At 54.7% G+C, this 13,680-nt stretch overlaps 6 protein-coding genes across 6 annotated transcripts; 2 read left to right on the forward strand and 4 right to left on the reverse strand.

Moving 5' to 3' along the window:
* Window positions 1–466: 466 nt before the first annotated feature.
* Window positions 467–1,834, reverse strand: CDEST_00021 (Putative aldo/keto reductase, aldo-keto reductase, NADP-dependent oxidoreductase). Its single transcript, XM_062916180.1, has 4 exons — window positions 1,500–1,834; window positions 1,425–1,435; window positions 1,306–1,363; window positions 467–1,252 (listed from the first exon to the last, which is right to left on the reverse strand). The coding sequence occupies exons 1-4, from the start codon at window positions 1,572–1,574 to the stop codon at window positions 509–511; spliced, it is 888 nt and encodes a 295-aa protein (XP_062772231.1). The 5' UTR covers window positions 1,575–1,834; the 3' UTR covers window positions 467–508.
* CDEST_00022 (uncharacterized protein) lies at window positions 1,585–1,910 on the reverse strand (the record flags this gene model as incomplete). Its single annotated transcript, XM_062916181.1, has 2 exons — window positions 1,585–1,834; window positions 1,906–1,910. 2 exons carry the CDS (start codon window positions 1,908–1,910, stop codon window positions 1,585–1,587), a joined length of 255 nt encoding a protein of 84 aa, XP_062772232.1.
* Window positions 1,911–2,031: 121 nt separating this feature from the next.
* Window positions 2,032–4,268, reverse strand: CDEST_00023 (Putative ribosomal protein eL30-like superfamily). The gene is made up of 2 exons (XM_062916182.1): window positions 3,344–4,268; window positions 2,032–3,233 (listed from the first exon to the last, which is right to left on the reverse strand). Exons 1-2 carry the CDS (start codon window positions 3,422–3,424, stop codon window positions 2,112–2,114), a joined length of 1,203 nt encoding a protein of 400 aa, XP_062772233.1. The 5' UTR covers window positions 3,425–4,268; the 3' UTR covers window positions 2,032–2,111.
* Window positions 4,269–4,934: 666 nt separating this feature from the next.
* CDEST_00024 (Putative WD repeat-containing protein WDR44/Dgr2) lies at window positions 4,935–9,667 on the forward strand. The gene is made up of 4 exons (XM_062916183.1): window positions 4,935–6,290; window positions 6,441–6,580; window positions 6,641–6,774; window positions 6,829–9,667. Exons 1-4 carry the CDS (start codon window positions 6,122–6,124, stop codon window positions 9,293–9,295), a joined length of 2,910 nt encoding a protein of 969 aa, XP_062772234.1. The 5' UTR covers window positions 4,935–6,121; the 3' UTR covers window positions 9,296–9,667.
* A 98-nt stretch (window positions 9,668–9,765) lies between these two features.
* Window positions 9,766–10,287, reverse strand: CDEST_00025 (Putative Thioredoxin domain-containing protein; the record flags this gene model as incomplete). The annotated part of the gene is made up of 1 exon (XM_062916184.1): window positions 9,766–10,287. One exon carries the CDS (start codon window positions 10,285–10,287, stop codon window positions 9,766–9,768), a length of 522 nt encoding a protein of 173 aa, XP_062772235.1.
* A 2,125-nt stretch (window positions 10,288–12,412) lies between these two features.
* On the forward strand, window positions 12,413–13,404 carry CDEST_00026 (Putative amidoligase enzyme; the record flags this gene model as incomplete). Its single annotated transcript, XM_062916185.1, has 2 exons — window positions 12,413–12,632; window positions 12,686–13,404. 2 exons carry the CDS (start codon window positions 12,413–12,415, stop codon window positions 13,402–13,404), a joined length of 939 nt encoding a protein of 312 aa, XP_062772236.1.
* Window positions 13,405–13,680: the final 276 nt, after the last annotated feature.

Here is a 13,680-nt window from a genome sequence, read left to right on the forward strand (position 1 = left end):
CTTGGCACCTTGTCGCATGATTCGGTCTCGTATTCCTTTGAAGGGGAGGGAATGGCCTCGATATTTGGCATTGTGTAGCAAAGCACAGGAAGTACCTACCAAATGAGCAGGGAAACAACTCATGTAGCAGCGGCATGTAACTCATGTGGCTTGGAAAGTCTCGTGTAAATGGTTTCTCGTTGAGGAGAAGGCATACCTCATCACCTTATGTGCTTAAACATCGACCGTCGTCTCACGTACGATGTTTAGTGCCACAACTAAGTTTTACGACGCGTACTTATGAATAGAAGGTCTTGAACCAGTGAATGATTCACAAGGGCCCTGTTTCGACGACAAACAAATTTTGGCTGTCTCGTAGATGCAGACAGAATGTGTCCAAGGATTTGACTTCCATCAGCTGGAAAAAAGGAATCGTGCAACTGACCGCATGGAAGGAGATGAGACAATATCCATCTGCAGTGCTTGAAACGGAATATTGTTTAATTAGATAGTTTTACAACACCAGGCATCAGCCGCTCCGGGGTCCGTCCAAGGGACTGACAGTCGGATCCCAGCAGACTGGAGCATACTCATCGGTCTCCAGAGACTTCAAGTCCTCATCAGACAGCTGGAAGTCGTAGATCTTTGTGTTATCAAGGATACGAGCGGGGGTGACACTCTTGGGCAGAGGGATGTAGCCCTTCTGCAAGCTCCATCGCAATAGGATTTGGGCCTCGGACTTTGAGTGCTTCTCGGCCAGCGTCTTGAGGCTCTTCTCACCCCACCTCTCGCCCCTGACCAGCGGGCTGTATGCCTCGATGGCGACGTTGCGCTTCTGCAGCCACTGAACGATGTCGTTCCTCGCGCACCAGGGGTGAATCTCGTACTGCGCGACATTGATGGCGCCACCCTTGCCCGGCCCGCCACGCTCGTCTTCGAGCTCTTTGATGTGCGTCTCGAGCTCGTCGAGATGGTGCACTCCATAGTTGCTAACGCCGATGGAGCGGACCTTGCCGGCCTCCTGCGCCTCGACGAGGGCCTTCCAGGCGCCCTTCCGGCCCTCAGATCCACCATACGGGCAGTGCAGGAGCATTAGATCGATGTAATCGAGGCCCGTCTCCTTGAGAGTCGTCTCGACCTGGTCCTTGGCGCCGTCGTAGTGGATATGGCGGACCTTGGAGGTGAAGAAGATATCGGAGCGGGAGACATCCTTGGCCTTGCGGATGGCGCCACCGGCACCGGCCTCATTCTTGTACGAGGCTGCTGAGTCGATCTGATGGTGGTCAGAAAGGGGTGGGGGACATGCGGTATAAAGGTTGGTCTCACATGACGGTAGCCGACTTTGATGGCCTCGGTGGTGACCTCCTCGGCCTGTTCGGGGGGGCTGCAGTGAGAGTTGGCTTTGGTGAAATTCATTATGAGGAGGACCGGATAGATACACTCACGTCTTCCAAAGCTAGGTAGGCGGCTGATGTTAGCAACGAAGCCACGATAATCGCGCAAGGAGGGGTTGGACCTACGCCGTATCCCAGGACTGGAATGTCATAGCCGCTGTTGAGCTTCTTCTTGGACTGGAGGGTAAGTGAGGTCGCCATGGTACAAATGCTATGTGTCGCGAAAATTGGGTAGTTGTGTAAGATTGGGTCGCCGAGGAAGGATTGAGAGGGGGTGAGAAGAGAGGGAAAACGCCGTCATGTCGCCAATGCAGTCGTACGGAACGTCCTTCCAGATGAGGCCATTAGTCATTGGACAAATGGATTGCCCCCGCCGCGCAAATGTGCCTTCCCGACGGCTGATGCGCACTCGGTGTTGTTGTACCGAGCAGAGATGCCTGCTCCGGTCCGGTCCCGAAGTCCTGGCCCCTTGAAATCGCAGGGCAATGGAACCTCGCGAATCGCCCCCTGTGTAATGAAACCCGGGGCTTACGTCATGAGGGGGAGGGGGAGTCTCGGCCATTCCAAAGCGCTTCACCTTAGGTATCTTCCTTACCTACCCCGCCATTGGTGATGCCCCGCCATCAGTGTCATTTTTTATCATCACGCCACCGTTGCTGCTGGCATTGCAACTTCAATTTGATCTGGGGAATTTCAAGAAGTTCTTTGTATTGAGAATTTTTCAAAGGTATCATTGGTTCATATAATTGTCTCTCCGCCCGCATCTCCGGCTGCTGTCTGCCCGTCGTCCTCGTCCTCGTCCTCGTCCAAATCGTGGATCGGGTATGACAGGATGGCGGCGATGCTGCCTAGCATGTCGAGTCTCTGGCCGCTTTCGTGATCGCTGCTAAGGATTCTGACTTCGCCACCGTCTGCCCTTACCTTGTCCACCAGCGCCACGTACTTTTTCCTCGTCGGGATGTCAGAGCTGCGGAACAAGGAGTTGTTCATGATCAGGACGCCGCCGCCGGGGCCGATGGCACCCTCGTTGACGGCCTTGGCCACAGCTGAGGCTCCGTACCACGCCCGTCCGTCTTCTAGTCGTAGCCTGTCAAAAAACTGATCCATCAACTTGGTCTCCTTTGTAAACTTGAAGTCCTTCAGCTTGGTGCCCATCTCCGGGCTCTTCAAGACCTCGTTTAGACTGTGTACATGGCCCGAATTTGTATGGATAACGATAGCCTCCTTGGCGATCCCTGACAGCTTTTTGTCCGACTTGTCTCTTCCCTCGTCCGCAATATACTTTTTGAAATCGGCCGCGACAAATCCCGGACTCGCTAGCAGGAGCGGCCTCGGCGTGTCAAAGTTGACGGTTCGGAGAAGGGCGGTCAGGGTCTTGTCGTAGAAGCGCCTCATTCCCTGGGATGTTTCGGAGGCGGCGCTTCGCTTCTTGGGGATGACGCTCTCGACGCGCTGCTTGATGACAGTGCGAAACTGGCTGATGAGGCAAATGTTGGCGATGCCCTCCTGCATGACAACGGCGGCCATGGCGCCGTCCTTGTCGTCCGACAGACTCTCGGACAGTGTATCCTTGGCGACCGAATCCCAGCCCTCTGGTTTGCTTATCGTGAAGGGGCGCGAGACCTCGAGATCGAGAGTGTGGTATTGGCCGAGGCTGACGTAGGCATTCTCGGATTTGACGGTGCCGCTGACCTGAAGTTGGCCAACGATGGGGTCGAAGAAGGTGCTCTTGACTTGGATCGCAAGGACGGTGTGGACTCGCTCGGAAATGGTGCTGCCGGTCTTGGTCTCTTGTACGACTTTCCGCACGGCATGCGCCATGACGAGGTCGCCGGGGCTGATGAGGTTGTAGGCATGCCACTGTCCGCGGCGTGGTTAGCTGAGGCTCTACCCATCTGCATATCACAGGTTGCGCGAAGGCGAGGAAGTGGATGGAGAGGCCAATGAGACGAGATTTGCGACTGGCTTACCATGTCCTCTGAGTCCTCAGGTAGGAGAGTAACGGCATCTTCGCCAATGTCGGTCGACGCCTTGGTTGGAACGAGCTTCATGATTGATCGGTGATGCTATGTGTGCATGCTACGTCGTAGTTGTGCAGATTTGTAAAAGACACCGAATGCGAGTAAACCTCCGAAGGAAAGTTTAAAATAAAAGATTGCGAAGCAGCGCTCGTTGGGTTGTTGAAAATATCTCGACGCAGATTGGAAGATGCCCGCCGGTGGACTGGGGGTGTGGTGGGCATGTGTGTGACGCTGCCATTCTCTATTCACCCACTAGCAGGTTTAGCAGTCACCTTAAGGGGAGTCACGGCGTTGTGTCTCCGCAAGGTGACGCCAAAATTATCTCCGACACAAAGTTCATAGGTACCTTATCGTTATCAGAATCCTGGGCCACTACGATAACGCCCGCGTCGCATTCTCCAAGACCATGATGTCCTAGACTCCTACCTAGGTGTGCACTGAGAGTGGTGAACGAGATGATTTTGTTGCTTTTGCTACCTCGGCAACTGTTGCTCGCTAATATTGGACAATTACCTGTAAACAGTTCTCGTACGCAACAGGGCGGCTCAAGCTTCGACCAGCAGCAGCTGGCCAGCAACAGCAGTGTGTTTGTCGTGTGGCCTGGGCAAGAGGTTCCAAGCGAGGAACACTGATAGAGGGGACCTGGATTGGCTTTTCTCTTTGCCCATTCATGATCCATGATCCCAGCCGTCCGGAAGATAATCTTTCTGTTTGCCAGGGTGCTGGGGCGACTCGGTGACCTGGGGGCTGAAGTTGCGCGATACCGTCTCACCCAGACACTGACAGACAACGGACGAATCCCTGACGCCTCAGGAAATGTCAGAGCTAGAACTGACGGGGCATAGGACCCATCTCAAGTCATTTGTATTTCCAACCTTCGGCCTGATCAGTAATGACCTAAACATCTGTTGTCATTGGATCATGGGTGCAAGTGCTACGGCTGGTGGATGGGCGCTCTTCGCCCGACCCAAACCTTGAAGGTTGAGTGAGGGAGTGAGAGAGTGTGAATGAGTTCTGGGCACAGTCGGGCGGTGATCGACGTCATGGGTCATCATTGTGTCGCCCTAGCCACGTACCAAAAGTTCCATCTTTTTGATACTCGTTTTGTCGGCTATTTCCCCTGATTCTGCCCATGCCACTCACTCCCTGCCGAACCTAAGTAGCGGATGTAGTAGATCATTGGTTCTCCCTATGCTGGTGGTGCCTGGCTGCAAAAGTCTTGCCAGAGACGGAACCCTTCTAGAGCCGGGCGTCAAGCCTAAACTCATCAAGCAGATAGAGACGCGGTGTGCTACCTACCTTGCCTGCCTCGAGATCGGAGTGAGGGTGAGGTGACTGCGGTTGAGGGTCCAGTGTCGCGGACAGCCAACGTCAGACAGGTGCCCAGAGTGTCGCCTAGGGTTTCGTCTAGCTGCTTGCCACCTGCTCGTTCCTATCTACCTACCTAGGTACCTTGGGTACATCAGAATGAATGCCGACCTGCTGTTTCCGTCTGCTCCGTCGAAGTCGTCGTCGTCGTCGCCCACTCCCTCCGCTTTCCCATTCTCATCCCGGCCCCGTGCCCCAGTGCGTCACTATTTTCTCGATCTTGGGCTCTACAGTTTTCTCCAATGACACCCTTCTTTGGTTCTTCTCTTTGCATCATAAAGTCATCCTTTATCACAAGCATCGTCAACATCACCACACTCTAGGTACCCTGCGCGCAACACTCGTAGCTCGCAGTCAAGCTCCGCCGAGGCCCAATTGCGCAGATCCAAAGTCAATCGACAGTTACCTCGGTTCGACACGCATTCCTAGCTCCTGCCTCCAACCTTCCAACCTTGCCAGGATATCTACGGGTACCGTAGATTTGGGGCTGGTGTCACCGACTCGCGCCCATCCCTCTGTAGCGCTGCGCCAGAAAGAGAAATCCCAGACCGTTTCTGCGTTCTCCGTTTCTCTCGATTCCCCCACAAGCTACCCTCGGCGAAGTGGGCGCATCCTAGGTATCTGCAAGGGCAGCTTGCGGATCCAGCCGCAAATCTGCAGCTCGCCTTTTCTGCCCTATCAGTGTATTCATCGTTCTGAGCCGACCTTCTTAATTATTACCGACCGTTGAGATCAATTCAAAAGGACAGGGACGACGTGAGGGTTGCGTAGGGTGCCCTGTCTTAGACCCGGAATACGCGGACTCGACGAATCCGATCCCGCGTATTCATCCCCCCGTACTCCGTATCCATTTCCCAACCACCAAAGAAAACACCGCGCACCCCGCGACTAGCCCACGACGTTCAAGCGAACGCCATTCTTTTTCTGAGACTATACGCGCTCCGCGTCTTGGAGGTCCGCTTCTCTTCGTTTCCATAAATCCCTATCGTATCGCAAACGACGGGAACGAAGAGGGCGACCTAACCAGGCCGTCTCCTCCGCGGGCACCGCAACATCGGCTATCCGCCAACTCCGGTGTCTCCGTTGGACTATCGAAGCATCCCACCCAACGCCGTCTCGGGTCCAAACCCCGTGTGTGAAGCTCGGGTCTCTCGGATCGCTCGTATTCTACATCTTGAGGTTGTCAAACCACCCATCATCAGCCAGCGCATCTGGAACACCTGGCTCAGCGACCTTCTCAGACTACCTACCCGCGCTTACCTACTGCCCGCACAAACAGTCTGGAAGCACCAACAGGTTGCCCCAGCGCCTGGAACCCTACCCACGTTTTCTTCCTTGTCGACCCTTGCATAATGGGAAATGTCGACCCCTACATCCGCCATAAAGTCCATGGACGCAGGCCGTCGCGATGATGGCCAGCAACCACAACCAACGCTGCCTCTCGTCCCAGAGCCTCGACTCTCGACCCCCGCCAGCCGCGAAAGCTCCTCGACCGTCCAGAAGTCGCCGGGCGGCTCAGATTCTCACGGTATGTACGGATAGTCATGTGCGGATTTGCTAGCTTCCCTGTCTGCTCTGTTCTGGGGTTCTTGAGGGTCTCTTCATCTCCTCGGAATTGAGGCTGGGGACGTTGATCCGCCCTGAGTGGCGCACATGGTGGATGCTAATTGAGCCGTAGGCAGCAGCTTCCCTACATTTGCCAAGAAGACGCCCACGAAGCTCGCCCGAACTACCACACCGAACGCAAAGGATGTCAAGCCCGTCAAAGCCTCGCCCGCCGCTGTCCAATCTCCCGCCGCAATTGACCCGCTATCCCAGGTTCGTTACCATCATGGACATCGCCAGGCGGGTCGTATACCAGTTGTTAACCTCCCACAGCACATTCTGATGCGAACAAACACCGACCACACAGTCCCCCCTCAGCTCCGGAGACGCCCCGATAGTCCGGCCCTCGACCTTGAGCAGCCACCAAAACTCCCACTACATGCTTTCGATGCCAACAAAGACAAAAGGTACGTTGCACACCCAACCGGCTTGCTCATATGCCTTCGCTAACAGAGCCACAGGAAAGGACCGTCATTCTTGAGCCGGCTGAGCATGCGAGGCGGACGTCGACGCGACGATGACGAGGACTCTGTCTTCAGTGACCACCGTATCGATGGGACGAACGCCCCAGCCTTTTCCTCCGTCATTGGTTCGGGGTACATACCTCACCACAAAGAGCCACCGCGATACATCCGCGTCAAGGCACGCAACAAGAAAACTCGAGAGTTCAACCGAATGTTCCTCGCCCAAGAGCTTTTGATCCCACGAAACGAAACACACGAGGATAAGAGCACGACCGTGTCAGTGTCGAGCGACACCAGGCGACCGAACAATAGCGGAGCTGTCTGGGCCACTGAATTCAGCACCGATGGCAAGTACTTTGCTGCCGCAGGAAAAGATCAAGTAGTGAGGGTTTGGGCTGTGATTTCCACGCATGAGGAGCGACGGCGGCATGAAGAAGAAGAGAACGCCAACCATGGTGAAAGACTGAGCGCGCCCGTTTTTCGAAGCAAGCCAGTACATGAATTCCAAGGACATACCGGCGAGGTTCTTGACCTCAGCTGGAGCAAGAACAACTTCTTATTGTCTTCGTCAATGGACAAGACGGTGCGTCTCTGGCATATCAGCAGGAAGGAGTGTCTTTGCACGTTCAAACACAAGGATTTTGTCACCTCGATTGCCTTTCACCCCACCGACGACCGGTTCTTCCTCGCGGGATCTCTAGACTCGACATTACGTCTGTGGAGCATCCCAGACAAGTCAGTGGCCTATTCCGTTCAGTTGTCCGACCTCATCACGGCAGTTGCCTTTTCGCCCGATGGGAAGACGGCTATCGCTGGAGGCCTCTCGGGAATGTGTATGTTCCATGACACCGAGGGCCTCAAACAAACCACTCAGCTGCATGTCCGTTCATCCAGGGGCAAGAATGCCAAGGGAAGCAAAATCACCGGCATCAAGACGATGATGTATGATGGCGAGGCCAAGGTCTTGATCACGTCGAACGATTCGAGGGTTCGCATTTATGATCTGCGCGACAAGACCCTGGACTCCAAGTTCAAGGGTTACGAAAATACCTGCAGCCAGATTCACGCCGATTTCAGCGACACCGGACAGTGGATCGTTTCTGGAAGCGAGGACAAGAGAGTGTATATCTGGTCGGTAAATTCTGCCGAGTCGGATAAGGACAAGCCATGCGAGTATTTCGAAGCGCATTCTGACCGAGTATCGACGGCAGTGTTTGCACCAAAAAAGTCACGACAGCTTCTTGGCGGTTCGGGGGATCCTCTATACGACCTTTGTAATCCTCCGCCGGTGACTCTTATGAGTCTCGAGGAGTCCATCGCTAGCCAAACGGGCAATTCGGACGACGAAAGACCGCAAATCAAGAAGCCTGAGGAATCACCAGCCTACATTGAAAAGTCGAAGCACTATGACGGGCAAATTCTGGTGACTACGGACCAATCTGGAGTTATCAAGGTTTTCCGACAAGATTGCGCATACCTTAAGCGCCGACATGAAAACTGGGAAACCGGCTCGACCTTTTCTCGCCGGCTGGGAGGCAGCGTCGTGGGACGTAGCGGAAGCGTCGCAACGCGTACGAGCGTCGGCAGTCATCCCCGATCTCGCCGCGGGTCAATGTCACGCCTGGCGGCACCTGGCGCTGCTCAGCTAAGCTCCGATATCAACACTTGGCGTCATGGAATTGAAAATGGTCGTCCAAACTCGGTGATCATCACTCCATCCCAAAGCGAGCGCTCGACGTCGCCGACTAAGACTTCGCACACGCCCATCGACACAAGCACTGCGAATCTTGCGTCTGGGGCTCGAAAAAAACCGTATGGCGCGTCGTCGCAGCCGACACGTCCGCAACTCCCGGCCAGTCCCACGTCGAGCCGCGCTTCCCGCGACCGGGCTCCGTCCATCCCCCCTACACCGAGTTTCTCGTTCGTATCGGCAGACGACGATGAGAGCGACGAGCTGCGACTTGATCCCGCAGGGGCCAGCTATTCTTTTTGGAACTTGAACCGATGGAAAGGCATCTCATCTCTGAGGTCCTCGGTATCATTCAGCAACATCAACACATCGCAGGCGCAAGTAGGACAGGGGCGAAACAGCATGAGCACGGCGGATACCACACAGACAACCATTAGCAATAGCACCAAGGCTTCCAGACGCAAGAGTATCGGCCCCGTCGTGTACGACAAGACGGTTGAGGAAGAGCAAAACGGTACGACGAAGATTATAGAGGACACGACCGCCAAGGCAGAAGGAGATGGCCAGCTTCTGCGACCAGTTGGCAATAGGTCCGACAGTCGGACCCGTAATTCTGTTATCAGCCGTTTGAGCTCCGAGTACAACAGCGAGGACGGCGAGCAACTCTCCTGTCAGAAATGCGCGAGCAAGGATTTCAAGGCAAAGAGAGTGGGGGGCAGGCAGCGGCTCATTTGCGTAAAGTGTGGCAAGCTTGTTGACGACGGCATGCAATGATTGAGATGAGAGCGAGAGAGAAGGTCAACTCTTTGATGACATTCAGGGACTAGCTTTGTTTTTTTCCGTAGCGATGGATTTGACGTTTTGGGCACACATGATCAGGCGCATCTATCACGAGCAAGGATACCCACGCACGCACACACACAACGGCTGAGGGGGAAAATCAGGGACGACAGCATTTTCTTGGATACACAGACACGAGGGTCTTTCCGAAAGAAAGAACCAATTATTATTCTTTGGGTCATATGTCGCGGAAGTTCGGCAGTCAGCAAAGCAAAGTGGCGTTACTTGGAAGGTACAGCGATATTTCAAGCGGGCGCATAAAAAAGCTTCCACGCACGGAAATGAAATGAAATAAATTGGTATCATGAAAACTTGATAGCTAGCATCTGTCCCCGATGCAATACCGCAAGCGCCGGCGAGGGTGTAGAATATGGCGAAGAAAGGTGGGTGAGTAGTAACAAACATCATCCCCGCAAGGACATTTTCCAGTCCGACCTTAAGCCAGTGTTGACGCCGAGGGTGTAGCCGCCAGAGACGGTGGAACCGTCATCAGGCTTGGCCTCCTTGACGTCCGCGGCTTCCGTCTTCTTGTTGGCCTCGGCCGTCTTCGCAGCCGCCTCGGCCGCTTCGGTCTCCTTCATCCTGGCAAGCCCGCTCAGCTCCTGGACGGTGGCCTGCAGGGTCCTTGGATCGGCGCCTCGGGCGACGCTGCGGCCGCCGTTGTAAGGTTGGCCCTTTTCGAAGAACATGAAGGTCGGCATGGCCGTGACGCCATATCGGCGTGCGACGTCCTGAGTAGCGTCGACGTTGACCTTGACAAAGGCAAGGGAGCCGGGCCGGCCGTGATTGTTGGAGAGGGACTCGTAGATGGGCTTGATGGCGTGACAAGGGCCACACCAGTCCGCGTAGAAATCAACGACCACGTAGGTGTTTGCCGACAGCAGGCCGCTGAATTCCGCAAGGGACGAGGCGTGAAGGACGACCATTTTGGCGGCAGGTGGGAACAGTGGTGAATAACTCGTAATGGCAGAAAGGGTGATGAACTGGTTATGGCAAGTCTCCGGATGGGTGTGAGTCGATTGTGTGGTTTATGATGCTCCTTGGGCGAATCTCTGCGTGCCTTAGACTAAAAATTTCAGGTATTATAGATTTATATATCCAGAAGAGTTCTTGTTTGAGGCCTTGCGGCTTTGATGGTATTCCGCTTCAATTTGTCAGGATGACAGAAGGAGAATGAGTGAGGGCATTCAGCAACAGCGGCGACTATCTCGTCAGCTTCCGGCGGCAACACAAGACCGGGGCTTTGCGCCGAAGAAGGAACCTTCCAGGTGGCTGCAGCGTTGGGCTAGCGCAACGGCTCTCTAATTTTGCTTCATTGGCCCTGCATCAGTAATTCATTCCATCACCCCCCATGATTTCGGTTTCCATCATTTGTCACCTGCTCACTTCTGTCTCCCCATCGCTGAGCCCCCCCCCCCCCCCCCCCCCACCATTGACTGCATGGGCATGCGCGTGCGCATGGTTTCTTCCGTTTTGCAGAGCATCTGGCTTTCACGATTTCCAGTTCCGCAAATGGCCGGCTGCATGTGCTTCAGATCGCTGACGCAACTCGGAGATGCAGGTTGCCGGTGCATGTTGTCCAAATCACTGGACCCAAACGGATTTCCGTCGTGAAGCCTTTGGCTGCTGTTCATCATTCCGGCGACGGTGCGTCGGAGGCTGGTCAGGTTTGGTCATTTGTAGACTAGACTGTCTGCCCTGCCGCTCGTTGGCATCCCTCTGCACCATGGTACTCTTCAAAAGGCGCTCACACACACTTGTGATTGTGCTGTCTGGAGGGCTACCCATGCCGTTTCTCATTCTAATCCGGTCATCAAATGACGGCAGCACTCTTACATCTTACTGACCGGGACCTTAGAGTTACGTACCGCGTGTCCATCTATCGCTCTTATGCCCGCTATCGTTTCTTTGGGGAAATGTCCACGATTCCGACAACAGTCCAAAGATCCGCGAGCCAAGGCGCCGCTCAGAGTCGTCAGTTCCTGCCTCTCTGTGACAAGATGCGGTACGATCCCTAGCCATCGTTGAGTGCCACGAACATGAGGCGCCGTCCAACTCTGGCTTACTCCCAAATTGTTTGTCAGCCCATGTCGGCTCAGTTGGAACCTGTTTAGGATCTTCAGGCCCATCAACCAACAATCCCCTAACCCACCCATTGTTACGTCGTCAGATGACCCCATCAAGTGTCTCGCAAAGTCGCAGTCACCAACCCCAGCACCCGCTGCCCGCCGCCCCTCCACGCCGGGTCTTCACACCTTTTCGCTTCTCGCCGGCGCTTATCAAGCGCGGAGACTTCCAAGGAAACCAAGTTCACTTCAGGGATGCCGGGAATATCTATCCTGTCGAGTCCCATCTTGGGTCTAGCCTGGTACCTACCCTGCAGATGTCAGTCCTGCAAAGTAGTCCTCTGGAAGAAGATCAGGCTGTCTCGCCAGACTTTGAAGCGCCTTGTGCTGACGACCAAGCCCATTCGACGGGAGGTGAACCTGGTGCCTGTTAGCCTTGCCGGCTCCCTTCCTTCATGGATTGGAGGCTAGAGCCTCAGGGGCAAACGGTCAGCCACCTGTGACGGCCGCTGTACACCACCCTCATTTTTGCGTGAGATCAAGCGCCGGCGGTGCGCGTGTCGCCGAGTGTTTCTTGGGAAATCGGTTCCCCTGGGCCTATGGAAAGATGAAGTCCACAAGGCTTCGACACGATCCCCCGTTCTGAAATGCTGAGCCTTAAGGGTACGCTGTTTCATCGCCTCGAAGCATCCGACCTCTGGCTTATCTACAGTGGTTTGAGCCGTTGAGGCCCGGAAGTTGCCATCGAATGGGATGATCAAGCCCGAGTAAACCTCTAGGCGCCTCATAGCGGCTCATCGAGCGATGGGTCTACTTTATGAAGGCTCAAGAGGGCGGTTGAATGATATGGCCGTTCTCCGAGATGTTTCCATATAAAAAGCTTCCTTTTTGGTATTCCTTTGCCAAGGTGGGATTCGTCATGAACATTCATTCGCAAGAAACTTTTCTCAATAGCATTGCTCGTTCGTGGAATTGTCCTTCCGATATGGCCGAATATCAGCCCTTCAACTTTGGGTTTGAACTTGAGCTGTCTCTCAACAGCAAAAAGAAGCACAAGTCATGGCTCTTGATGGCCCATGATACCGGCGGTCGTCTGGCCAAGAAGGGAGTGAGAAACCATGTCAAGGAGAAGGTGGACGGGAACTACCGGAAGTGGTCTGTTGTTCAGGAGATCACAATTCCTCAGGACCCGGCCAAGAACAACTGCGAGTATTCTGATTCACGACATGGCAATTTCGGCGTTAACACTTGAACTCAGGGGCCCTTGAGCTAGTGTCTCCCGTGTTCGGATTGGACTCGCCCTGGCTGAGCGACACCGATCACATCTTCTCCGCCATCCAAAAATCCTCTTCTATACAGAAGGTTCCCCAGTGCAGCACGCATGTTCACGTCAGCCTGGCTGATCGAGACTTCACCACGTTCCAGCTGGCGTGCCTGGGAAAGGCAATCCTTACCTACGAATCTTGCTTCGACGCCTTGGTTCCCAAAGACAGAACATCCGCGTACTGGTGCCAGAGCAACCGCCGGAACCCTGTGCTGTCCCGCTGCCAGTCCCTCCAAGAATGCCTCGACCTCCTCGACGTGGCTTCGCAGCGAGGCACATCCGCCGTCGTCGAGACCATGTGCCTGTTCCCGGCCTCCAGCGCCTACGGACGCGCCCACGGACGGAAGAAGGACTTTGTCCACGGCAAAGTCTACAAGTGGAACTTTGCTCGCTTGCTGGGTCATGACAACAGCCGGACCATCGAGTTTCGACAGCCTCCCGGCAGCACCTGCATGGAAGATGCTGTCGGATGGGTCTTATTGACTTTGACGTTCGTCGCGGGGGCGACTGGAGGTGGCAATTGCATCGGCTCGTTGGAGTCTGGCGGTGATGACCGGCTAGAATTTTGGCATCTTCTTTGTCACGGTGCGGGGGTCTTCGGGCTTGATCCGTTCTTGCTTGACGTTTTGAGGAACTTTCTGAGCCGTGTATGAGGATGATCGACTCCTTTCTCTCTGTCTTGATCAACAGCACATGGGACCAATCGTCCGAACTCGCTTCTCTAACTCTAGTCTTCATTCGCCCAGTTTATTTTGAGTCTGGTTTACAGGCTTGCTTGCATGCTGCATTTTTCTCTTTAATTAATCAGACATTTCTAGCCGGATGTTCCTGCGAGGTCGAAAGGGTGTCCGTCCTTTCCGCCTGTTTCCTCCGACGTCCACATCTAGACCGGAAGCTTGGCCTCCGCAGAGTGCCACTTCATATCGGCA

The sequence above is a fragment of the Colletotrichum destructivum genome, chromosome 1, assembly GCF_034447905.1.
Source record: "Colletotrichum destructivum chromosome 1, complete sequence".
In the NCBI taxonomy this organism is placed as follows: domain Eukaryota; kingdom Fungi; phylum Ascomycota; class Sordariomycetes; order Glomerellales; family Glomerellaceae; genus Colletotrichum; species Colletotrichum destructivum.

Coding starts and splice junctions, on each gene's coding strand:
- CDEST_00021 (XM_062916180.1), bottom strand. CDS start 1,574: ATGGCGACCTCACTTACCCTCCAGTCCAAGAAGAAGCTCAACAGCGGC. Junction 1,253..1,305: donor TCAAAGTCGGCTACCGTCAT/GTGAGACCAACC, acceptor GACCACCATCAG/ATCGACTCAGCAGCCTCGTA.
- CDEST_00023 (XM_062916182.1), bottom strand. CDS start 3,424: ATGAAGCTCGTTCCAACCAAGGCGTCGACCGACATTGGCGAAGATGCC. Junction 3,234..3,343: donor CTGAGGACTCAGAGGACATG/GTAAGCCAGTCG, acceptor CGCCGCGGACAG/TGGCATGCCTACAACCTCAT.
- CDEST_00024 (XM_062916183.1), top strand. CDS start 6,122: ATGTCGACCCCTACATCCGCCATAAAGTCCATGGACGCAGGCCGTCGC. Junction 6,291..6,440: donor GGGCGGCTCAGATTCTCACG/GTATGTACGGAT, acceptor ATTGAGCCGTAG/GCAGCAGCTTCCCTACATTT. Junction 6,775..6,828: donor GATGCCAACAAAGACAAAAG/GTACGTTGCACA, acceptor ACAGAGCCACAG/GAAAGGACCGTCATTCTTGA.